At 52.6% G+C, this 23,757-nt stretch overlaps 2 protein-coding genes across 4 annotated transcripts in view; one reads left to right on the top strand and one right to left on the bottom strand.

Annotated features, from left to right (window-relative positions):
• ZNF575 (zinc finger protein 575) lies at nt 1-3,061 on the top strand. 2 transcript variants are annotated; one of them, XM_025368844.1, is made up of 4 exons: nt 1-349; nt 614-715; nt 1,227-1,322; nt 1,844-3,061. In XM_025368844.1, the coding sequence occupies exons 3-4, from the start codon at nt 1,244-1,246 to the stop codon at nt 2,500-2,502; spliced, it is 738 nt and encodes a 245-aa protein (XP_025224629.1). In that variant the 5' UTR covers nt 1-349; nt 614-715; nt 1,227-1,243; the 3' UTR covers nt 2,503-3,061. The 2 variants fall into 2 exon arrangements, with proteins under 2 accessions (XP_025224629.1, XP_025224628.1); XM_025368843.1 differs by having other exon boundaries at nt 1,157-1,322.
• An 8,052-nt stretch (nt 3,062-11,113) lies between these two features.
• The window catches only part of XRCC1 (X-ray repair cross complementing 1), a 34,802-nt gene continuing 22,158 nt past the window's right edge, over nt 11,114-23,757 (bottom strand). For both annotated transcript variants that reach the window (XM_025367437.1, XM_025367439.1), the window contains 14 exons: nt 21,326-21,484; nt 20,281-20,355; nt 20,073-20,184; nt 19,657-19,766; nt 19,472-19,583; nt 18,806-19,064; nt 18,364-18,480; nt 14,580-14,673; nt 14,291-14,423; nt 13,822-13,876; nt 13,588-13,727; nt 11,935-12,025; nt 11,401-11,476; nt 11,114-11,294 (listed from right to left, as the gene is read on the bottom strand). In XM_025367437.1, coding sequence (XP_025223222.1) covers nt 11,181-11,294; nt 11,401-11,476; nt 11,935-12,025; nt 13,588-13,727; nt 13,822-13,876; nt 14,291-14,423; nt 14,580-14,673; nt 18,364-18,480; nt 18,806-19,064; nt 19,472-19,583; nt 19,657-19,766; nt 20,073-20,184; nt 20,281-20,355; nt 21,326-21,484 — 1,647 coding nt within the window. In that variant the 3' untranslated portion in view covers nt 11,114-11,180. The remainder of the gene's footprint in view (nt 11,295-11,400; nt 11,477-11,934; nt 12,026-13,587; nt 13,728-13,821; nt 13,877-14,290; nt 14,424-14,579; nt 14,674-18,363; nt 18,481-18,805; nt 19,065-19,471; nt 19,584-19,656; nt 19,767-20,072; nt 20,185-20,280; nt 20,356-21,325; nt 21,485-23,757) is intronic.

Below are 23,757 nucleotides of genomic sequence, written 5' to 3'. Positions count from 1 at the left end.
ACTTTCCGTCGATCCGGTAGCTTCGCGCTTGCTCACGAACTTGCCTGCCTAGCTGGCGCACCCAGCCCCTCCTTCCATTCCGTCTCCCCCTGCGCAGCCTCTGCCAGCCGGCACTGCGCATGCTTTCTGACGCCCACTTTGGTCCAGCGTGGGAGGAGGGGATGGAAATGAGGTTGGGCCGAGCAGCTCGCGCGCGCTCCCTTCCCTGCCCTCCCCGGACGCCGGACGCGCGCCGGGCTGTGCAGCTTCGCTGGTCCGAGGGCAGTGCAGCAGCAGCGGTAGCGGCTGCGGCCGTGGCCGCGGCGGGAGGAGCCCGAAGCCCCGCCCCCGGGGAGGGGCCGTCCTGCAGGTGAGGGGGCAGGGGTTCGGGCGCGGATACTGGCTTGCAGGCTGAATGCCAGAATCACCCCGAGGGAGAACGGTTGTGGTCCGGACGCCTAGATTCTGGAGGGGCTGTGCATTGGTGCCTGAGCCTCGGGAGGGTGCATCGATGCTTGAATGTCTGATTCGGAAGGGTGCATTGACTCCTTTACGCTTGGGACTCTGAGGGAGAAGTCAATTAGGGGTCTCTGGACCGCGACACATGCCAGGTTCCTTACGTATCTTCCTCCAGGTCCCCCCTCTATCCTCCAAGGCCCCATCCAAGCCAGGGATGAAATTTAACGGCAAGAAGGACGCAGTTGACGCGGCGTCAATGAACTAAGTCAAAAGCCGGGTAAAGCTAGGTCTTCGACGGGAAGCCTCGCCCACTGTGCTCATAGGCCCCTCCCCTGGGACGGTGATGAAAGACCTGCCCACTCCGCTCGAAGGCCCCCGCCTCCTGGGTCTAGTTTCAGAACAACAGACTTTGGTCCTATTTGTACAGCTCCGCCCATTCCAGGACTGCAGGGTCTGGTGGGAAGGTCCCGCCCACTCTGCGCACAGGCCCCGCCCGCTCCGCGCTCAGGGCGGTCGCTGAGTTAGTTGTGGAGACCCCGCCCACTCTGCTCAAACACTTCAACCCTGGGTTTAGACAGCGAAGGGACTGCCTCTGGCTTGAATTTGCATAGCCCCGCTCACTGTGCTCTTAGGCTCCGCCCAACCGCTAAGCCCGCCCTCGCCTTAGCATCCCATACTTACAGACCTTGCTCCTAAACAGTCTGATCCCTCATTTTAGGCCCTCCAACCCTATCCCCATCAGGCTGGTAATCACCGCCGTCACCCCCAACCCCGCGCCCTGCCCCTAGGTTCCTGTGCCAGCAAGATGCTGGAGCGAGGCGCGGAGTCCGCGGCCGGGGCCACCGATCCTAGTCCCACTGGCAAGGAACCGGTAACCAAAGAAGGTGAGAGTGGCCCCGCCTGTGAGTAGGGAGCATTCTCCAGGAATAGGGGCCAAGATAATCACATTCTGGGGGAATCTCAGGGTGAAAGTTTGAGGGCCCCAGGGTGATGACTATCTGGGATCCCCAAAAATGGCCACGTTCTGGGAAATCCTCCCATTTGGCTCAGAGAGAGCCTCAGTAACCATTTGCTAGGGCTCAGGAAATTACAGAAGGGACGGGGCAGGGATGACATGCGGGATGTCAGGGTGATCACTGGGAAGACACTAGAAACGGATACGTTGGTAGCTTTGAGGAAGCCTTAGGAGCTTTGGGATCCAGGAAAGTAACCCTTTGGAGTCCCTCAGAATGACGCCTGGGGGGAGGGGGAGCAGAAACATGCAATTTGGGGAGTCTCAATATGATGCTTGAGGTGCCCAGGTACACTTGGAGGAGCCCCTCGAATATCAAAGTCGTGGCGGAGCCTGGCCTAGGCCCAGGGCGTTGGCTGCTTCCTGGCGCCCACCAGCCCTCCTGTCCCCCAGCTCCCCACCAGGGCCCACTGCAGAAGCCCAGCCAGTCAGCTCCAGGGCCCACCGCGTCCGCGAGCGCGCCTCCCAGGCCTCGCCGGCGGCCCCCGCCCCAGCGCCCGCACCGCTGTCCCGACTGTGACAAGGCCTTCTCGTACCCGTCCAAGCTGGCCACGCACCGCTTAGCACACGGCGGCGCCCGACCCCACCCATGCCCAGACTGCCCCAAGGCCTTCTCCTACCCCTCCAAGCTGGCAGCCCACCGCCTCACGCACAGCGGCGCCCGCCCGCACCCGTGCCCACACTGCCCGAAGGCCTTTGGCCACCGCTCCAAGCTGGCGGCTCACCTCTGGACCCACGCACCCACCCGCCCCTACCCGTGCCCCGACTGCCCCAAGTCCTTCTGCTACCCTTCCAAGCTGGCGGCCCACCGCCACACGCACCACGCCACCGATGCCCGCCCCTATCCTTGCCCGCATTGCCCCAAGGCTTTCTCATTTCCCTCCAAGCTGGCTGCCCATCGCCTATGTCACGACCCCCCAACCGCACCCGGCAGCCAGGCGACGGCCCGGCACCGATGCTCCAGCTGCGGCCAGGCCTTTGGCCAGAGACGCTTACTGCTCCTTCATCAACGCAGCCACCACCAGGTGGAGCACAAAGGGGAGAGAGACTGAGCCCTCCCTTGGCTCACTGTCCCCCTCTGCCGCCAGCCCTCGCCAGTAAGAGGTGGGATTTCTAAAACCGACCGTATGAGCTCCCTCTTCCAGATAGCTGGCAGAGGGCAAGGCAAGGGATTGGCCATTTATACTGGGCTCGAACTCAGAAGCCCGAGGAACTCTCTGCTCCCCTGCTTTGGGGAGATCTCAAACCATGGACATGGAGCTGTGCTTTGACAGCCCTGGCTCTGCTTCTCCCCACACACTTACATGGCAAAGGTAAAAAGTCTGCTACTATCGTGGGTTGATGAGGATTGTGGGCAAACAGGCTCTCTTGTTGTTAAAAGTTTAAATTGGTGTCTCCACTTTGGCCATATGACTGTATCTAAGAAACTGAAAATACATGCTTGTCTCAACTCTTCCACTTGTGGAAATTTATTCTATAAACTCATGTATGTGAAAAAAGCATAGTGTATAAGGGTGTTCACCGCAGTGCGACTGTTGTGGCCAAAGACTGGAAGCAACTCAAGTGCCCAAGAACAGAGGACCGACTATTGAATTATAGCCATGGAATGGAATAGGTAGCCGTAGGAAAAAAAAAAAGTGCTGTATGTACGGATGTGGAAAGATCTCCAAGATACACTTGGTGATAAAAGGGTATACCACTGACCATTTAAAGACATTCAAGGCCGGGCACGGTGGCTGAAGCCTGTAATCCCAGCACTTTGGGAGGCTGAGACGGGCGGATCACGAGGTCAGGAGATCGAGACCATTCTGGCTAACACGGTGAAACCCCATCTCTACTAAAAAAATACAAAAAAAAAACCAAGCCGGGCGAGGTGGCGGGCGCCTGTAGTCCCAGCTACTAGGGAGGCTGAGGCAGGAGAATGGCATGAACCTGGGAGGCGGAGCTTGCAGTGAGCTGAGATCCAGGCCACTGCACTCCAGCCTGGGTGACAGAGTGAGACTCCGTCTCCAAAAAAAAAAAAAAAAAAAATTCAAAAGCCCAAGCTTCAGGTCGGGTGTGGTGGCTCACGCCTATAATCCCAGCACTTTGAGAGGCCAAGGCGGAAGGATAGCTTAAGTCAGAAGTCCAAGAGCAGTCTGGACAACATAGCAAGACCCCATCTCTACCAAAAAAACAAAAGCTGGGTGTGGTGGCATGTACCTATAGTCCCAGCTACTTGGGAAGCTGAGGTGGGTGGATCACTTGAGCTGGCAGGTCAAGGCTGCCGTGAGCTGTGATCGTGCCACTGCCTTCCAGTCTGGATGACACAGCAAGACCCATCTCAAAAAGAAAAAGAAAAAAAATCCCAAGATTCAGAGCCATCCCTGACCCACTTCTTACAAGTTGCCAGGCCTTGGACAAGCTCTCTCACTCCTCTGGACTCAGATGCCTTTGCTGTAAAATGGGTGGGTTATAAGGCATTTGTAAGGGGCAAGCAACACCTCAGGCAAAGTCAGTTCCCCTCTTAGAGCCTGTTTCTCCCATTGTAAAATAAAGATGAGCAAGCTAGCATGGGACTACTCTTCATTCCACAAATATTAAGCACCTCCTGTGTGCTGGGCCCTGCATGGGGTGCTGGGGACACAGCAATGAAGACAGACCTTGTCTAGTGAGGAAAGTGGACACTAATTTTAAAAAGCAGCAGCAGCAGGCCATGCAGAGTGGCTCAGACCTGTAATCCCAGCACTTTGGGAGGCCAAGGCAGGTGGATCACTTGAAGTCAGGAGTTCGAAACCAGCTTGGCCAGCATGATGAAACTCCGTCTCTACTAAAAATATAAAAACTAGCTGGGTGTGGTGGCGTGTACCTGTAATCCCAGCTACTTGGGGAGGCTGAGGTACAAGAATTGCTTGAACCCGGGAGGCAGAGGTTGCAGTGAGCCAAGGTTGCACCACTGCACTCCAGCCTGGGCGACAGAGACCCTGCCTCAAAAAAAAAAAAACAAAAAAAAAACAAAAAAAAAAAACCAGCAGCAGCCAAGTCATTCATTCATCTATGTATGTATGTATGTAGAGATAGGGTCTATGTTGCCCAGGCTAGTCTGAACTTCTGGACTCAAGCAGTCCTCCCACTTTGGCCTCCCAAAGTGCTAGGATTACATGTGTGAGCCACCATGCCTGGCCCCAAGTCCATTTAGAAGAACAAGTAGGAGAGCCTTGGCTCCCCACCCCCTCAACCCAGATACAAAAATTATTACAAAGCTGTGCAGTAATGAAATTGGTGGTGTTGGCTTGAAAACAGGTCAGTGGAAGACAACTGAGAGCTCAGAAACAGACCTGTGCTTATGCTGACATATGACAAACTGGACCTGTAGATCTGGGAGTGGCAACCTTTTCTATAAAGGGCCAAACAGTACAGACGGTACCTGACTTACAATGGTTTGAATCAGGACTTTCCAACTTTATGATGGGTTCATCTGGATGTAGCACCATTGTAAGTCAAGGAGCATCTTTTTTTTTTTTTTTTTTTTTTTTGAGACAGGGTCTTGCTCTGTTGCCCAGGCTGGAGTGCAGTGGCACGATCACAGCTCATTGCCCTGAACTCCTGGGCACAAGTGATCCTCCTACCTCAGCCTCAGAAGTAGCTGGGACTACAGGCACACACCACCACACCTGGCTTATTTATTTTTATTTTTGAGACAGAGTCTTGCTCTGTTGCCCAGGCTGGAGTGCAGTGGCATGATCACCACTCACTGCAACCTCTGCCTCCCAGGCTCAAGCAATTCTCCTACCTCAGCCTCCTGAGAAGCTGGGATTTCAGGTGTACGCCACCATGCCCAGTTAATTTTTGTATTTCTAGTAGAGATGGGGTTTCGCCACGTTGGCCAGGCTGGTCTCGAACTCCTGACCTCAAGTGGTCCGCCTGCCTTGGCCTCCCAAAGTGCTGGGATTACAGACGTGAGCCACTGCACCCAGGCCCCAGCTAAATTTTTTTTTAATTTTTTTGTAGAGATGGGGGTCTCACTATGTTGCCCAGGCTGGCCTCAATCTCCTAGCCTCAAGTGATCCTCCTGTCTTGGCCTCCCAATGTCCTGGGATTCCAGGCGTGAGCCACTGAACCCAGCTGCATCTGTTACATTTTTAAGTTCTGCAGGCCATACAGTGTCTTCCACAACTATTCCACTCTGCCACTGTAGCAGGAAAGCAGCCACAAACATTACAATACATAAATGAATGAGCATGGCTGTGTTCCAATAAACATTTACCAAAATTCTAAGTAGGCTGGATTTTGCCTATGGGCTGTAGTTTGTTGTGACCTGACATGGATGAGTGGAGGATGGACAGACTAATCAGTAAATAAGGCTAAGAGACATGGGGAAAAATTAAGTTGAATCCCCTGTTGTATAGAAGAATGATCCTCCAAAGATATCCACATTTGAATCCCCAGAACCTGTATGTTAGCTGGCATGTAGCAAAAGGGACACTGCAGATGTGATTGAGATGGGTAAGTTATCCTGATTATTCAGATAGGCCCAATATAATCACAAGGGTCCTTATATGGGAAAGAGGGAAGCAGGAGACAGAGAGAGGTGATCATAAAAGCAAATATTCGAGTGATGGAAGACCCCAAGTCAAGGAATTTTGCCTACAAAAGGCAAGGAAATAAATTCCTTCTTAGAGCCTCCAGAAGGATTGCAACCCTGCTGACACTTGATTTTAGGCCAGTGAGGCTGATTTTGGACCACTGACCTCCAGAACTATAATAAAATTAACTTGTGTAGTCTAACGCCACTAAGCTTATGGCAATTTGTTACAGCAACAATGGGAAACTACTGCAGATCCCTACCTCACACCATATGCAAAAATACGTTTCTGGGAGTTTAAGATCTAAATTTGAAGAGAAAAACTCAAAAACATTTACATGGAAATAAGAATTATCTTAGTAACTCCAGAAGTAGAGACAATATCCTTAAGAGACAAAAGAGTATAAATCATAGATGAAAAGATGGGTAGGCCGGGCGCGGTGGCTCTCACGCCTGTAATCCCCCAGCACTTTGGGAGGCCGAGACGGGCAGATCACGAGGTCAGGAGATCGAGACCATCCTGGCTAACACGGTGAAACCCTGTCTCTACTAAAAAAATACAAAAAAAAAAATTAGCCGGGCGTGGTGGCGGGCGCCTGTAGTCCCAGCTACTTGGGAGGCTGAGGCAGGAGAATGGCATGAACCCGAGGTGGAGCTTGCAGTGAGCTGAGATTGCACCACTGAACTCCAGCCTGGGCGACAAAGCAAGACTCCATCTCAAAAAAAAAAAAAAAAAGTAAAAAGAAAAGATAGGTAAATGTGACCATAAATGAATGTAAAGTTATGACTAGGATGGATGAGATGTAGTATTTTAAGAGTGTGTACCTGGCATATCCTATTATACAGTGGAGGTTAGGAAAGGCCTTGTTGAGGATGTAATGTTTGAGCTGAGATCTGAAAGTTGTGGAGGAAGAAGAAAGTAGAAAGTGTCCATAGACTAGATAAAGAACATGTGGTACATATAAACCAGGTAATACTATGCAGTCATAAAATGGAATGAGATCACATCCTTTGCAGGGACATGGAAGGAGCTGGAAGCCATTATCCTTAGCAAACTAACGCAGGAACAGAAAACCAAATACTGCATGTTCTCACTTATAAGTGGGAGCGGAATGATGAGAACACATGGACACAGCTGGGCATGGTGCCTCACGCCTCTAATCCCAGCACTTTGGGAGGTGGAGGTGGGCAGATCACCTGAGGTCAGGAGTTCAAAACCAGCCTGGCCAACATGGCAAAACCCCCTCTCTACTAAAAATACGAAAATTTGCCAGGCATGGTGGCAAACGCCTGTAATCCCAGCTACTCGGGAGGCTGAGGCACGAGAATCCCTCGAACCCAAGAGGCAGAGGTTGCAGTGAGCCAAGATCATGCCACTGCACTCCAGCCTAGGTGACAGAGTGAGACTCCATCTCACACAAAAAAAGAACACATGGGGGGAACAACACACACTGGGGCCTGTCAGGGGGTGGGGGTGAGGGGCTAGGAAGAGCATCAGGAAGTATAGCTAATGGATGCTGGGCTTAATACCCAGGTGATGGGATGATCTGTGCAGCAAACCACCACGGCATACATTTACCTATGAAACAAAACTGCACATCCTGCACGTGTACCTCTGAACTTAAAAGTACGAGAGCCGGGCACGGTGGCTCACGCCTGTAATCCCAGCACTTTGGGAGGCCGAGGCAGGTGGATCACCTGAGGTCGGGAGTTCAAGACCAGCCTGATCAACATGGAGAAACCCCGTCTCTACTAAAAATACAAAATTAGCTGGGGTGGTGGCGCATGACTGTAATCCCAGCTACTTGGGAGGCTGAGGCAGGAGAATTGCTTGAACCTGGGAGCCGGAGGTTGTGGTGAGCCAAGATTGCACCACTGCACTCCAGCCTGGGCAAAAAAGTGAAACTCTGTATCAAAAAAATAAATAAAAATAAAAAATAAAAATAAATAAAAAATAAAAGTAGGAGAAAACAAAGTGTCCAGCATAAGGGCTAGGACTGAGCAGGTTGCTGTACTGTACTCTACTCAGGCCTTTTGGGGAAGGTTCTGGGAGGGATAAGGGGTCTACTCTGTCCTCCTAACCCAGCAGTGCTGCTTGTATCCACGTTTATACAGAGAGCTGTGCTGTATATGTGAGCTGGAGAGTTTCTCCAAAGCAACCGCACCAGCAGCAAAGTTTCAAAGACACATACTCATTTGAGAGGGCGTTGATCTGATCCAACCTTACTTTCACAGATGGGGGAAATGAGGCCAGGAAAGATGAGATTTATTGGCAACCAAACCACAGGGCAGTGCCTGAGTCTAGGTGGATCCTGGGTCTCTTGATAGCCTGACACCCACCCAGCTGTTCCTTGAACACATAATGCGCGCTCCTGCCTCAGGGCCTTTGAACTTGCTTTTCCTCTGCCTGGAAGGGCTCTCTCAGATACTCCTTACTTCTCCCAGGTCCCTGTAAGTCCTCCGAGAGGCCATCCCCAATCACCCATCTAAACTACCAAGACCTTACCATTGCTGTCACTCACGATGCTATGTTTTCCTTGCTCTCACAGCATTTCCCACTGTCCAAGGCTGCATTGCACATGCACCATCTCTGTCGCCCTGTACAATGTCAGGCCAATGAGACTGGGGACTATTGTCTGTTTTTTTCATACTGTCTTCCCAGTGTCTCCCACATGGTGGCTGTGGTAGGCAGAGTAATAGCCTCCCAAAGATGTTCACATCCTGGCTGGGCACAGTGGCTCATGCCTGTAATACAGCACTTTGGATGGCTGAGGCAGGTGGATCACCTGAAGTCAGGAGTTCGAGACCTACCTGGTCAACATGGTGAAACCTCGTCTCTACTAAAAATACAAAAATTAGCTGGGCATGGTGGCAGGCGCCTGGAATCCCAGCTACTCGGGAGGCTAAGGCAGAGAACTGCTTGAACTCAGGAGGCGGAGGCTGCAGTGAGCTGAGAATGTGCCACTGTACTCCAGCCTGGGCGACAGAGAGAGACTCAGTCTCAAAAACAAAAAACAGGGAGATTATCCCAAATGATCCAGGCAGGCTTAATGTAATCACAAAGATCTCTTGTTGCCCAGGCTTAAGTGCAATAACATGATCTTGGCAGACTGCAACCTCTGCCTCCCAAGTTCAAGCGATTCTCCTGCCTCAGCCTCCCAAGAAGCTGGGATTACAGGCATTTGCCACCACACCTGACTCATTTTGTATTTTTAGTAGAGATGGGGTTTCTCCATGTTGGTCAGGCTGGTCTCAAACTCCCAACCTTGGGTGATCCGCCTGCCTCGGCCTCCCAAAGTGCTGGAATTACAGGCGTGAGCTACTGCACCTGGTCTACAATCACAGAGATCTTTACATGTGGAAATACGGAACAGAAGAGTCAAGGTCAGGGTGATGGGATATGAGAAGGACTCAATAGGCCATTGCAGGCCTGGAATATAGAAGGGGAATGGAATGTGGCAGCTTCTAGAAGCTGGAAAAGACAAGAAAGCAGATTCTCCCCTCAAATCTCCAGAAGGAATGCAGCCCTGCCTACCTTGATTTTTAGCCCAAGGATACCCATTTTGCACTTCAGACCTCCAAACCTATAAGATCATAAATTTCTATTGTTTTAAGCCACTGAGTTTGTGATAATTTGTTACAGCAGTAGTACAAAACTAACATGGTGAGTTATCGGTAGGAGTGTGAATGAGCAAATGAATGAGTAAACGTGAAGTCTAAAGCCACGCTTTAGCTGGGCGCAGTGGCTCAACACCTGTAATCCCAGCACTTTAGGAGGCCAAGGTGGGAAGATTGCTTGAGGCCAGGAGTTTGAGGCCAGCCTGGGCAACATAGTGAGAGTCCATCTCTACAAAAAAGAGAAAATTTCTCAGGTGTGGTGGTACACGCCTGTAGTCCCACCTACTCAGGAGGCGGAAGCAGGAAGATCGCTTGGGCCCAGGAGATCGAGGCTGAGTAAGCAGTGATTGCACCACTGCACTTCAGCCTGGGCAACAGAGCAAGACTCTGTCTCTAATAATAATATAAAACCATCCTCATCAGAAAGAGACAGGAGTGAGACTGGTAACCCTTGGTTGATGAGGCAAAAGTTGGGAAAGGGCTTGGAATGTCTAAGAAAAGGTTACCCAAAGGTCAGATCTCAAACCTACCTCTGACCCTGGCCTCTGTCCTGTTCAAACCCCCTCCTAACCTTCCCACCCTCAGATTAAAGTCCAGGCTTCTCAGCCTGGAGTTCACAGACCTTCAGGCCAGCCCTGTCCAAAAGACCTTTCTAGAGTGATGCAAATGTTCTCTGTGCTGCCCAATACAGTAGCCACTGGCCCAATACAGTAGCCACTGAGCAACTGAAATGCATGGCCACTGTGACTACAGAAGTGAAGTTTACATTTCATTTCATTTCATTTTAATTATTTTAAATAGCTACCTGTACCCAGTGGTGATCACACTGGACAGCAGAGCTGCAAGGACTGTGCCTGGCTTTCTAAATCTGCCCCCAAAGCCTCTTCACCAAAGGCAGCAATGTTCTTCTGCCTGCCTCAGGCTGCTTCCCACCTCCTGACCCATGCTGTGGCCTCTACCTAGAGCACCATCCCATCCTCTGCCCTGATTCCCTCACAATCAGCTCAATTCCCACTTAAACGTGGTGGAGCCTTGAAGGGGGTCCAGGGTTTGAGTGGGTTGCTTAAAATGTCCTTTCCTCCCATTCTACCTCCTAAATTAGGTGATGTAAAACCACGGTGGTGACATTCATTATACAGCTACTTCTGAAAACCCTGGAGGAAAGGCACTATCCCTGGCCTGGGGATGCTGAGGCTTCAGGAGAGAGACGGGCCTCATGGGTACCGAGGCCTCCAGCCACAAAGGGACAGCCAAGACACAGGTGTGGCTCACAGGGCCAGAACAAGTTGAGGGGCAGTGCTGAGAGTCAGATTCCCAGTTCCCTGCCTCTTGCCAGCACAAGGATAAGGAGCCAAGCAGAAGAGACAAAGGGTTCCTTTTCTACTAGATCTCTGATGGAGGTGCCCAGCGTTCTTCCCCAGGTCCCAGGGAGCCTCTTAGCGTTTTGGGAGACTCCTGGGTGAGAATAGGCAGCTGCTCCAAACCAACTCATCTTTATTAAATGCATCGTGTGTGTGTGTGTGTGTGTGTGTGTGTGTAGCACATACTTCAGGCCTGTGGCACCACTCCATAGAGCTGGTGAGGAAGTAACTTCTGTTTCTCGTTGCAACTGTAGATCCATCGGGGACGAACAAATGCCAGGGAGGGGTTATCCATCAAGGCCTGCAAGGTGGGGTGGAGTCCATACAGGAATGTGTCATCAAGGGGAGGACGGAGGAGATGCAAAGGTGTGCCAGGGTCTCCCATTCTCTGCCTCTTTGGTACTCACCTCCTCAAAGCTGGGATCCCATTCCTGTGCCGTGATCACAAACTGAACCCGGTCGCTCATATAGTCCTCGAGTTCCCTGGTGGGAGAGAAGAAAAGAGGTAGAAGGCACATCAGGGAATCAGCACTGACATCCTACTCCCCAGCCACTCTCAATGGCTGTCCTCACACTGTCTCCACCTATTCCCCCCTAGGCTGCCTGTGGTGACTCCATTCTTCCATGTATCCATCTTGCCATAGCTACAATGACCAGAGCTCCCACAGTGGCTAATCCTCAGGCCAGCCCTTTCAGAAGCAGGGGTAGGGGTAGGGATCCTCACTGTAGATAAGAGGAAACTGAGGCAAGCAACGTATCCTGGGCTGCCGGCGGTGGGCAAGCTGGCATTCGGATTCCATGGCCTGTGCTCACCTGCTGGGCATGGCCCTTCTCCATCCTTCTGATGGTCTTCTTTCCCACACCCCCACCCCTCCCAGCAGGTCCCTGAGCCCTCCCCTGGACCCATCACCCCTTCCCCACCCCAGTCCCTGGAGATTCACCCATTGAAGGCGGTGACATATCGGATGAGTTTCCGCCGCTCATCACCAGGGAACTCCCCGTAAAGGAAGAAGTGCTTCCCCTGGAAGAAATCTGCAGGAGAGAAGGGGGCTAAGGTAAGCATGAGGCCCCAGGAGTTCCCAGGACCAGACAGGAGTGACAAGGCTGACCCAGCAGCTGAGGAGAGGGCTGTCCACATGTGGCCAGGGATTGAAGGCGGGCAATGGCCCCTGCCCAGCGGCCCATCAGAGCCTTCTGGGGAGGTAGGCAGGTTGGTTGGTTGGTTTGCTTTAACAGTATAAGATACAATGACTATTATTGCGATTTGTTTCTGACAGACAGGCGGGAGCCACTTATCTCTCTCTCTCCTTTTTAAGACAAGGGCTCACTCTGTCGCCCAGGCTGGAGTGCAGTGGCGTGATCTTGCCTCACTGCAACCTCTGCCTCCTGGGCTCAAGTGATTCTTCCATCTCAGCCTCCCCAGTAGCTGGGATTGCAGGTGTGTGCCACCACGCCCGGCTAATTTTTAAACTTTTTTGTAGACAGATGGGGTATTGACATGTTACTCTTGGACTCAAGCAATCCTCCCACCTCAGCCTCCTGAGTAGCCAGAACTACAGGTGCACACCACTATGCTCAGCTAATTTTTAAAACTTTTTGTAAAGACGGGTGAGGGGGAGGGGCGGTCTCGTCTCACTATGTTGCCCAGGCTGGTCTTGAACTCTTGGACTCAAGCAATCCTCCCACCTCGGCTTCTCAAAGTACGGGGTGAGCCACCATGCCTGGCCTGCCTGGAGCCACTTAATGAGCTTAGTCCAGGCTGGAAACATCAGTATCTGCCACTTCTTCACCTTTGCTCTCCTTTCCAACCAGTGCCTTTCTTGCTCTGACCTTTGGGGTTGCTCCTTTCCATTTTAAGGTGACTCTCTAGGCCATCAATTTGCTGATGCCACTTTAGGGGCTTTGGAAAATCAAAGCATCTTCCTGCCCATCACCCAAGAGAAACTGGCTGGAAACGGCTCTTCTGGAAGTCCGCGAACCACACCTCTGCACAGCCCCTGGCTGCCTTTCCTCTGCTCCCTTCATTCTCAAACAAGCTCTACCTCCCTGCCCCCCATCCCACAACTCCCTGCAGAGTTTCCCCATTCTCTTTCGTTCTTATTATTTTACACTGGAAATGCACACACACAATGTGTGCACACAGCATCCATGTCCAGAGTGATGGCTGATGTTAAAGCCAACACTGGTGTGCGCCCACCCAGGGCCTAACAGAGAGCAGTGCCCCTGTCACCTGGTGTGCCCGGCTTCACCCCAGACCAATAGAACGGCACCTGGGCAAGTGAATCACTAGCATGAGGGTGGGGCCCTCACCCCTGATGTGAAAAAAAGGAGGTCACACCTGGCACATGGCTGCAAGGGGAGTGGTCAGAACAAGAAATCTGGAGGGGAGAAAAAGGCAAGACACAGAGAGGATGCTGAAGGGAAGGGAACAAGCCTAGCAGAACCTGCAGGTGCTGAGGCAGGGAGTGGGTTGAGGAAGGAGAGGGGAGGCAAGACACAGGGACAGCAGTGACCCCAGGGTTGGCCAGGGCAAGTCCCAGTTGAGAACTGAGAAGGGAAAATGCTGCTTCGGGAGGGATGGGGGGATTTCCCACCTGGGAGCTCAGGGACTGGCAGATCAGGTGGCTCCTGGTGTTCCTCATCGTCCGTGTTCTCATCCGTGGAGCCCGCATACGGGTCTTCCCCGTTCTCCTCCTGGCCAGGGGGTGGTCTGTGTTCCTTCTGCTCAGCCACCCTGGGGGTGCCAAGAGGAGTAGAGAGTGAGCATGCAGGGCAGCCTCCCCTACACCCAAGGCCAGGGACACCCCAACCCCCAGCCCCAGCCCTACCTCCTCAGCTCATCCTCTGTGTCCCCAGAATCTTCCGCCCCGTTGTCCTGTCCTTCTACAAGTAGAAGCTCAGTCAGTGCAAGGCTGCCTTATCTCCTAGGAAGACTGGCAGCTCTCCCAGCGTGGCACAGACCCAGGCATCTCATGTCCCCGGCCTAAACTGCCCTCCAGATCCAGTCATCTGGGCCCCTACCCCCTCCTCCCTCAGACCCAGGAGTCCAGGCCCCAATCCCTCCTCCCTCAGACCCAGGAGTCCAGGCCCCAGGCCCTCCTCCCTCAGACCCAGGAGTCCAGGCCCCAGGCCCTCCTCCCTCAGACCCAGGAGTCCAGGCCCCAGGCCCTCCTCCCTCAGACCCAGGAGTCCAGGACTCAGCCCTTCCTCCCTCAGACACAGGAGTCCAGGCCCCCAGACCCTCCTCCCTCAGACTCAGGAGTCCAGGCCCCAGCTCCTCCTCCCTCAGAGTCTGACCTGACTGTTCCCCCTCAATGTCTATATCTTCCTGGAGCACTGGTGAGGCTGCTTTGGTCTCTTCAGGGGATGGGGGCTTCTGGGGTAAGCTGGGTCCCGTTGCCTGAGTGGGTTTGGTTTTGGTCTGGGGGCGCTGAGGAGGGAGAGTGGGTGGGTGAGGAGGGCAGGAACAGTGTGGGTATGATGCAGGGGTACCTGCAAGAGGCAGGAGTGGGAAGTTTGGGGTGCCACAGCAGACCCATGTCATCCTCCCACTACACCCTCCCCCACTGGACAGGGGGCATCAGACCTTTCGAGGAAGCTTGGGGGCTTCATCTCCACTGCTGCCGCTGTGAGAGGCCTCATCCTCCTCGCTGCTGGAGCCTGGCCCTGCCATGAGGTACCTAGGGGAGGAATCAGGCCTCAGACAAACAGGCCCGAGGGAAGTGGGGAGGGCATTCAGGAGACAACAGCCACTGGTGTTTACTAAATACTCACTCTGGTGGGCTTCATGGTCTTGCTCCCAGCCCATTCCCTCCCAGCTCAGGAAGGCCCCAGTGAACCCAGTCAGCCCAGTCACCTGCCCTGCAGACCTGGGCACCCCCTTTCTTCCCCTCCCCTTTTTTTTTTTTTTTTTTTTGAGACAGAGTCCCATTCCATCACCAGCCTGAAGTGTAGTGGTCTGATCTCGGCTCACTGCAATCTCCGCCTCCAGGTTTGAGCGACTCCCCTGCCTCAGCCTCCCTAGCAGCTGGGATTATAGGTGCACACCACCACGCCCGGCTAACTTTTTATATTTTAGTAGAGACGGGGTTTCACCATGTTGGCCAGGATGGTCTCGATCTCCTGACCTCGTGATCCGCCCCCCTCAGCCTCTGAAAGTGCTGGGCGTGAGCCACTACTCCCAGCCTTTTTTTTTTTTTTTTTTTTTGAGACAAGATCTTACTCTGTCACCCAGGATAGAGTGCAGTGGTGTGATCTTGGCTTACTGCAACCTCCACCTCCCGGGGTTCAAACGATTCTTCTGCCTCAGCCTCCCCAGTAACTGGGTTAACAGGGCATGTGCCACCACGCCTGGCTAATTTTGTGTTTTTTGTTTTGTTTTTTAAGTATATACGGGGTTTCACCACGTTGGCCAGGATGGTCTCGAACTCCTGACCTCGAGTGATCCACCCACCTCAGCCTCCCAAAGTGCTGGGATTACAGGCATGAGCCACTGCACCCGGCATTCCCCTCCCTCTTGGGGAAGAAATGTCTCAATTCAGAAAGGAACGAAAAATCAGAACTTTCCCCTTTGAGAATCAAAGTCAGTTTCTCATTAGGAAAATACCCACCATTTAAGGGGAAAATCTCAAAGCAAATACGTTTTAAAGACCCCAACACTATAATCATGGTTCCTTAAGCCACTAACATTCCAGGAAAAGAATTTTCCCAGCTCTAACAACAGTAGCAGATTGACACTTACATGGGACTTCCTACATGCCAGGTAGCACATGACAAATACTGAGTCACTGAATCCTGAGGTAGGTGCTATTTTTAGCCCCATTTTACAGATGAGGAAACTAAGGCACAGAGAGATTATTTAATCTGCCCTAAGCCATAGGAAGGTATGCAGAAGCAAATGAATGTATTAGTTCCATTTTTCGGAGACATACGTGTTAAGACCCTTCTGCATTTAATTTGGTTGTTTTAAAGCTGGTGAAATGCTGTTTGGGTAAGTCACACTCATAAAACGGTGCCTTACAGGAGATTCAGAGAATTTAAAATGTAGTAGTTCATTAACAGTCAATAGTCGGCTTATTTTTTGAGACAAGAGTCTCGCTCTGTCCCCAGGCTGGAGTGCAGTGGCGTGATCTGACTCACTTCAACCCCCACCTCCCAGGTTCAAGGGATCCTCCCACCTCAGCCTCCAGAGTAGCTGGGGCTACAGGTGTGCACCACCATGCCCAGCTAATTTTTGTATTTTTTGGTACAGATGGGGTTTTACCATGTTGGCCAGGCTGGTCTCAAACTCCTGACCTCAAGCGATCCACCCGCCTCGGCCTCCCACAGTGCTGGGATTACAGGCGTGAGCCACCGCACTCAGCCCAATTTTTATTTTTGAGATAAGGTCTTGATTTGCTGCCTAGACTAGAGTGCAGTGGTGCAATCATGGCTCATTGCAGCCTCAACCTCCTGGGCTCAAGTGATCCTACAACTTCAGCCTCCCAAGTAGCTAGGACTACAGGTATGTGCCACCATACCTGGAAAATTTTTTTAATGTTTTGTAGGGATGGGGTCTCACTACGTTGCCCGTGTCATATAGTTAATTTTTTTTTTTATTTTACAAATGAGTACAAGCCAGAATTTTTAAAAATATAAAATGCTTTGTGAATTCTTTTTGTTAAGACCAGTTGCAAATCCAACATTGTCTGTCTTTTTCCCTTTTCTTTCATGCCCTCCTTAAGCTCTCCCAGGTAGATAATAACGCATATCTGGTTCCTTCTGCCCCAAATATAGCACCAGCCCATCCCCTCTTCTGTTCCTGAGGCCCCAGCCTACTCAGGAGTCCCTACCTGCAGCCTCCCCTTGACAGTCCATCCCTCCCAACAGAGCCCGCCTCTGCTGCCATCAAACCTTCAGTGATTCCCCTCTGCTCACAGAGGAGGGCCCTGGAGCCGGATGGGCTTCAGAATTTTCAATCTTTCAAATTTCAGAGAGGCAAATGGCTGGCGTACAGATTGTTACATAAACTCCCAGGAGGGCATGGGGGAGCACCCCATGATCAAACCCACTAATATTTCTGTAGTTAAGACCATGACACACTTAAGGGGATAAAAAAAAAAAGTCCGCAAATAGCCTCACATTAGTTCAGGATGACTGCAGCGAAATGAGTTTTTGCTGAACCTAGAAAAGAACTTTCAGCTTCTAGAGATGTTTGGATTCCTGAACAACAGATGAGGGTTCTGTGAAGCTGTATGGAGCCCAGTGTGTAGGCCGGGCTCCAGAAGCCCCTTCTGACCTGAGCCTACCCACCTCGCAGCCTCATTATCCCCCAAGGCAGATCATTTCTCAAATACACCAGGTACAGCTAACTTCTGAACACACTCAGGCCATAGAGTACAATCCAGTCTCCCCTCCAATCCACGGGCCTCAGATCTGAGCCTGCTGTGCTCAGTCCAAAGCCTTCTGTGGTTCCTACTGCCCCAGTCCCATTTTTCCTGCCACTTCTTGCCCCCACGTAAGCTCAGCCTCACCTACAACTCCTCCAGGCAGCCAACAGGCTGCCCTGACCTTGTCTCCTCTGCCCAGCATGTTCTCTGCCTCTGTTCAGCCTGAAAAATCTCTCCTGGGACCTTGAAGACCCCTCGCTCTCTGCAGGCCACCCCATAGAGCTTCCACTCCACTGTTACGATTCTGATCCCTCATCAAAGTGAGAAGCCTTCAAGGGCAGGGTTCAATAACTGGATCCTCAGCCTTGCACAGTCCAGCCTGGCACCAAGCAGAGGCTTCTGGGACTCATTTTAGTTTTTGAGGGTTTTTTTGTTGAGATGGAGTCTCGCTTTGTCCCCCAGGCTAGAGGGCAGTGGTACAATTTTGGCTCCCGGGTTCAACCGATTCTCCTGCCTTAGCCTTCCAAGTAGCTGGGATTATACGCATGCACCACCACACCCAGCTAATTTTTGTATTTTTAGTAGAGGCAGCGTTTCACCATGTTGGCCAGGCTGGTCCTCATACTCCTGACCTCAAGTGATCCACCTGCCTCAGCTCCCAGAGTGCTGGGATTACAGGCATGAACTACTGCGCCGGGCCTCACTTTGAATGAATGAATATGGACCCCAGCACTTGTTCTACCACCCCTGAGTCTTTGCACAAACTACTCCTCCAGATTTTTCTGATAAGCAGGCTTCACAGAGCCCTGTGACCTCCCAGGCAGGTCCTCCTTCCCTCATCTGGAGTACCCCAGCCCCTGCCCCACTCCTCTCAGTAATCTGTTGATTCTGGGCTGGGACCACCTGTGTTTCCGCTGGCAGGCTCCGGTCTGACTCCTCTCCAGATCCCTGGCATTGCCCAGCACAGAATAAGGTGCAGGGTTGGTGTGTGTGTGGCCTCACCTTCGGGAGGGCAGCCGCCGACGCATGCGGTGACAGTCCAGCACCCACTCCTTACGCACGATGCGGCCTCCCAGGCCTAGGACCTGGCTGTACTTGGGGGTGTTGGCAAAGGCACAGCTGGTGGGGGGCAGAAGTGAGGATGTCAGTTAGGTGTGATAGGGGCAAAGGGGAATGAGAGAGACAGGGGAGACAGAGGGAGACAGAGAGAGAGGGAGAGAGATCGTGAGATCGAGGTGGGAGAAATAAAAAGAGGTTGGAGACCAAGGGAGAGATGCAAAAATCAGAGAGAAGACAAAGGCTACAGAGTGCAAGCGAGAAAGAAAGCGAGTGAGAGAGAGAGAAAGCATGCAGCATAGTGGACACAGAGAAAGCACAAGGTGGAGGAGACACAGGAAGCTGAGGGAGAAACTGTAGCGGCACAGACAGTGGGGTGCTAGCCTACATGAGATGCGTGCTGTCCTGGGTCCAGTCTGGCCGGTACTTGGCCCCAAGCTCTAGGGCCTTATCTCGCAGCTCAGAGCGGAATGGGTTCTGGAAGCCACTCAGCACCACTACCACACCCTGAAGGATCTTCCCTAGCTCCTCTGGGCCAGCTCGGGGTCGTCTGGGCTCGGTGCCTTCTCCTCGGGGCTTGCCTGTCACTGCCCCCTGTGCTGGGGCAGGGACTGGCACTGCGGCTGGGGTACGAGTGGGAGCTGGTACTGGAGAAGCCAAAGAGTAGATTCAGTTACCACCACTGGGGCTCAACCCCCAGGCCCTCCTCCCTCAGACCTAGAAATCCAGGCCCCAGCCCCTCCTCCCTCAGACCCAGGGGTCCAGGCCCCAGCCCCTCCTCCCTCAGACCCAGGGGTCCAGGCCCCAACCTCTCCTCCCTCAGACCCAGGGGTTCAGGCCCCCAACCCCTCCTCCCTCAGACCCAGGGGCCCAGGCCCCAGTCCCTCCTCCCTCAGATTCAGGAATCCAGGCCCCCAGCCCCTCCCCCTCAGACCCAGGGGTCCAGGCTCCCAGCCCTTCCTCCCTCAGATTCAGGATAGCAGACTCCAGTCCCTCTTCCCCTAGGCCACAGGAGCACAGGCTCCTATGGGAACAAGGGATCTAGTTAGCTTACATTTAGGTCTCTTGGGAACAGATGGTGACAGCTGGGCTGGTGGTTTGCTGGGGGTCTTCTTTTCTTCTTGGTTCAAATCCAACTTCCTCTTCCCTTTGGGAGACTCCTGGGGCTGAGGGGATGGGGATGGGTTGAGGCCTCCAGCTTCTCTCCTCCTCCACCCCACCAAAGTCTGATGATTTCACCTTGGAGGTGCTGCCTATGGCCCTGGAGACTGGAGAGGCTGAGGAGGCAGCACTAGAGGCCTGGAGGGTAGCAGCTGCATAGCTGGGTCCTGCCGGGTCGCTGGCTGTGACTATGAAGGCAGAAAGTGGATTCAGGATGAGAGGGCTGAGCCCCAAGACCCTTTCACTCCCATCTATGGGACACAGAGTACTGTTCCCAAATCCCACCCATGATCCAGGAGTCCCAGCCCCCAGACCCCTCATCCCTCAGGACACAAGAGGCCAGGCCCACCTTCCTCCACCCTGAGACCCCATACAGGACTCCACTACCCTCCTCCCTCAGACCCAGGAATCTGAGCCCCAGCCCCCTCTACCCTCAAACCCACGTGTCTAGGTCTCAACCCTACTCACTCAGGACCCAGGTTGTCTGAGCTCACCTGGGGATGTCTTGTTGATCCGGCTGAAGAAGAGAGCCCCCGGCCTCAAAGAGTTGGCACTCTCATCCTCCTCCTTCACACGGAACTGGCCGAGCTTGGTCACTGTCACCTTCTAAGGTCCCGCAAGTTCAGTGTTATAGGTGGGCTGCTGGCAGGTGGGGGTGGAGAGGCAGGGAGAAGGCCATGGGGAGCGACGGGTACAGCTTACCTGGGACGGGGCCTCTGCCTCATCTTTGTCTGGGGGACTATGAAACCGTACAAAACTCAAGCCAAAGGGGGAGTCCTGGGAAAGCAGGGGTGGGAGTCAGGGAGTCTGGCCCAAGGACAGAGGCCAGGCTCAAAGACCCTTTCACTCAGGGAAACCCCTTCCTGGCTCTTTCCCTCTCATGAACACCCATGTTGAAGGAGGGGCCCTGGTGATGGTGATGACGATTATAGGATTTAGCTGCTGTGACTGAGCCCTAACTCTGAGTCTGGCTCCAAGCCCTTTTCACACGTTAGCTCTTTGAGCAATTGGCAGAGTCTACTGGGTGTCCCAGCGAATCCACTGCCCTATGCACAAACTCCTGCCTGTGGAATGGGAGGGAGTGCTGCGTGCTGCTTCCAGAACACAGAAGTGTTCCAGGCTCTCTCCTCCTCTGCCAGCTGGATGCAGGGCCAGAAAATGGGAGAAGCCTGGGTCCCTGCATGACCTCATAAGGAGAAGCCAGCTGACAGGCTAAACACTCCCCAGGACAGTTACCTGGGCAAGAAGCACACCTTTATTGTGTGGCATCATCACATACTCCAGTCTTAGTGTTACCACAGCTTTTAGCATCCCCTAACCTACAGCAACCCTATAAGGATCAGGAAATGGAGGCCCAGAGAAGGTAAGTCACTTGCCCAAGATCACAAACCTAAAAAGTGGTATAGCCAGGATGTGAACTCAGTAATCAGACTCCAGATCTCCTGATGTTAACTACTAGGCCCACTCTACTAGGCCACCTCCCTAACAAGTCAGTTCCCCTCCTCCGATTGCCCTCTGAGATGCTACAGTTCACCCTTCCTAGATTCCCTCCAGGAGATGAAACTTCTCGTTACAGGAAAGATTCGAAACCCATTTCGGGGAACGCAGGGATCCAGTCTCCCCATAATCCCAAGGGACACCAACTGTCTGCTCCTCCCGGCCCTATTGGCCCTCAATGTTGAGCAGACTCAACATTGGCCCTTATCTCCCTCCTTGCCCAGGACCAAGGACTCTGCACCCTAGGTACCTTGCTGTAGGGCTGGCTACAGACAATTTTGACCCGGTCCCAGCGCTTCTCGGCGGCTGCCCGGACCAGCTTGTCAGGTCCAAACATGCGAACGCGGTTGGGGTTTGAGCCACTGCGGCTCTCAGAAGGGGACATGAAAGATGAGGTGACCAGAAGCACCTGGGGTGGGAGAAATGAGAACCAGTGAATGAGAACCAGGGCAGGTTGGCTTAGATGAGAACTTCTAGGGGCTGCGGAAAAGGGCACAGGGCCCATGTAGGGGACTAGGAGCCACTAGAATGTAGCTTAGGCCTCGATGGCTCCAGACCCTTCCTTTGTTTCTGGGCCTTGAGTCAGTCCTGCCCTGACACAGGCCCCAGAGGGATCTTTTTATCCTCCAGATGTGAGCGACCCTTATCTAAATTCTCCCATGGAGTCTTCCATATATCTGGCAATACAGCAGGCTACATGTCCTAAGGAACTTTCCCAGCAGAGAATACTTGGTAAACTGGAACAATATTCAAACACCTTTTGGAAATGTACAGGTGAGTCAGCGGAAAGGCAAGGGGAATTACTAGAGGCTGGAAATGAGAGAACAGAATCCAAAGAGTCAGAGGAGCTGCACTAAGTATTAAGTGATTGTTTCTCAGCTCAACCCTACCCTCTACAACTCATCTCCGTGATATGGGCCTACACTTGGTAAACCACGTTTCTGCTTCTCTAGCTGATCATGACCAGGCTCTGCCAATAGGAGGAGCGAGAGAGAGAGGCTGCAAGGCTGCAGGAGGGAGGAGGGACCTGCTCCTCCTGCATTTGCAGATCCTGTGAGCATCACCCCCAGTTAAGCTTCAGCTTCTGCAGTGGTTCCTGCCTGCAGCAGCAGATGTATCCAGTTTGCAGTGTCCCGGTACCTCCAGAAACAGCCTCCTTCAGCCCCTCTCAGCAGCCGCTGGGGGAGAAAGCCCTCCTCAAATGATCTGAATTTCAGCTCCTGGGGCCCCACCTCCAAGTTTCCAAACATCTACGTTTTAACAATTCCTGCCCCTCTCTTTTGTTCCCCCAACCCTGGGAGTGGTAGCTACTCCCTGCTGATATGAAGCTTCTCCTTCATATCTTAGTCTTCCAGTAACACCTAGTTACTGGTTCTTTCTACTAAATTCTCTGTTAAAATAACTGGTGTGGTTTTAGTCTCCTGGCAGGACCCTGTCTGACCCGGCAGCACTAATGTTGGTAGTTTGTCATGGTGCTGATCTCAGGTGGCAAAAACTTGATTTTATTTATTATTTTTATTTTTTTAAGAAACAGGGTCTTTCTCTGTCACCCAGGCTAGAGTGCAGTGGTACGATCATAGCTCACTGCAGCCTCGACCTCCAGGGCTCAAGTGATTCTCCCACTTTGGCCTCTGAGTAGCTGGATCGAGAGATGCACAACACCACACCTGGCTAATTTTTTATTTTTTGTAGAGGCAGGGTCTTGCTATGTTGCCCGGGCTGGTCCTGAACTCCTAGCCTTAAACGATCCTCTCACCTCAGCCTCCCAAAGCTAAGGAATTACACGCATAAGCCACCACACCCAGCTAGAACTTGATCTTTAAGGGTTATGCACTTGGTGGTGAAAGAGAACAAGAGAGAAAACCCAGGCTCCAAGCAAGGGAGAATGGCATCTCAGAGATCCTCACCACATTGCACAGAACTGAGGACTCCCTAAAGGCAATGCCCACACTAGTTAAATGAACAGGAAATGCACCTGTGGAAAGAGTCCCTGGAAGGCCTGTCTGTCTGTCTTGGCCTTAGCTTGGGGGGACACCAAAGAAAAGGTGAAAATTCTTCTCTGGAGAACTCCTCACAAGTCTGTTCTCTCAAGGAATTTAGAGCAGAAATTCATGTTTGCAAACTGCATTGAAAAACTCAAGCTGAGGCCAGGCACGGTGGCTCACGTCTGTAATCCCAGCACTTTGGGAGGCCAAGGAAGGCGGATCACTTGAGATTAGGAGTTCAACATGGTGAAACCCCGTCTCTACTAAAAATACAAAAATTAGCCGGGCATGGTGGCAGGCGCCTGTTGTCTCAGCTACTCGGGAGGCTGAGGCAAGAGAATTGCTTGAACCCAGGAGGCGGAGGTTGCAGTGAGCTGAGATCACACCATTGCACTCAAGCCTGGGTGACAAGAGGCCAGGAGTTCGAGACCAGCCTGGCCAACATGGTGAAACCCCGTCTCTACTAAAAATACAAAAATTAGCTGGATGTGGTGGTGGGCACCTATAATCCCAGCTACTCGGGAGGCTGAGGCACAAGAATTGCTTGAACCCAGGAGGTGGAGGTGATGGTGAGCCAAGATTGCGCCACTGCACTCCAGCCTGGATGACAGAGCAAGACTCTGCCAAAAAACAAAAAACAAAACAAAACAAAAAGACTGGGCATGGTGTGGCTCATGCCTGTAATCCCAGCACTTTG

Source organism: Theropithecus gelada, chromosome 19 (assembly GCF_003255815.1).
Source record: "Theropithecus gelada isolate Dixy chromosome 19, Tgel_1.0, whole genome shotgun sequence".
In the NCBI taxonomy this organism is placed as follows: Eukaryota; Metazoa; Chordata; class Mammalia; order Primates; family Cercopithecidae; genus Theropithecus; species Theropithecus gelada.
The sequence above is the reverse complement of the archived record's forward strand: the minus strand, read 5'-3'. Positions and strand labels throughout refer to the sequence as shown.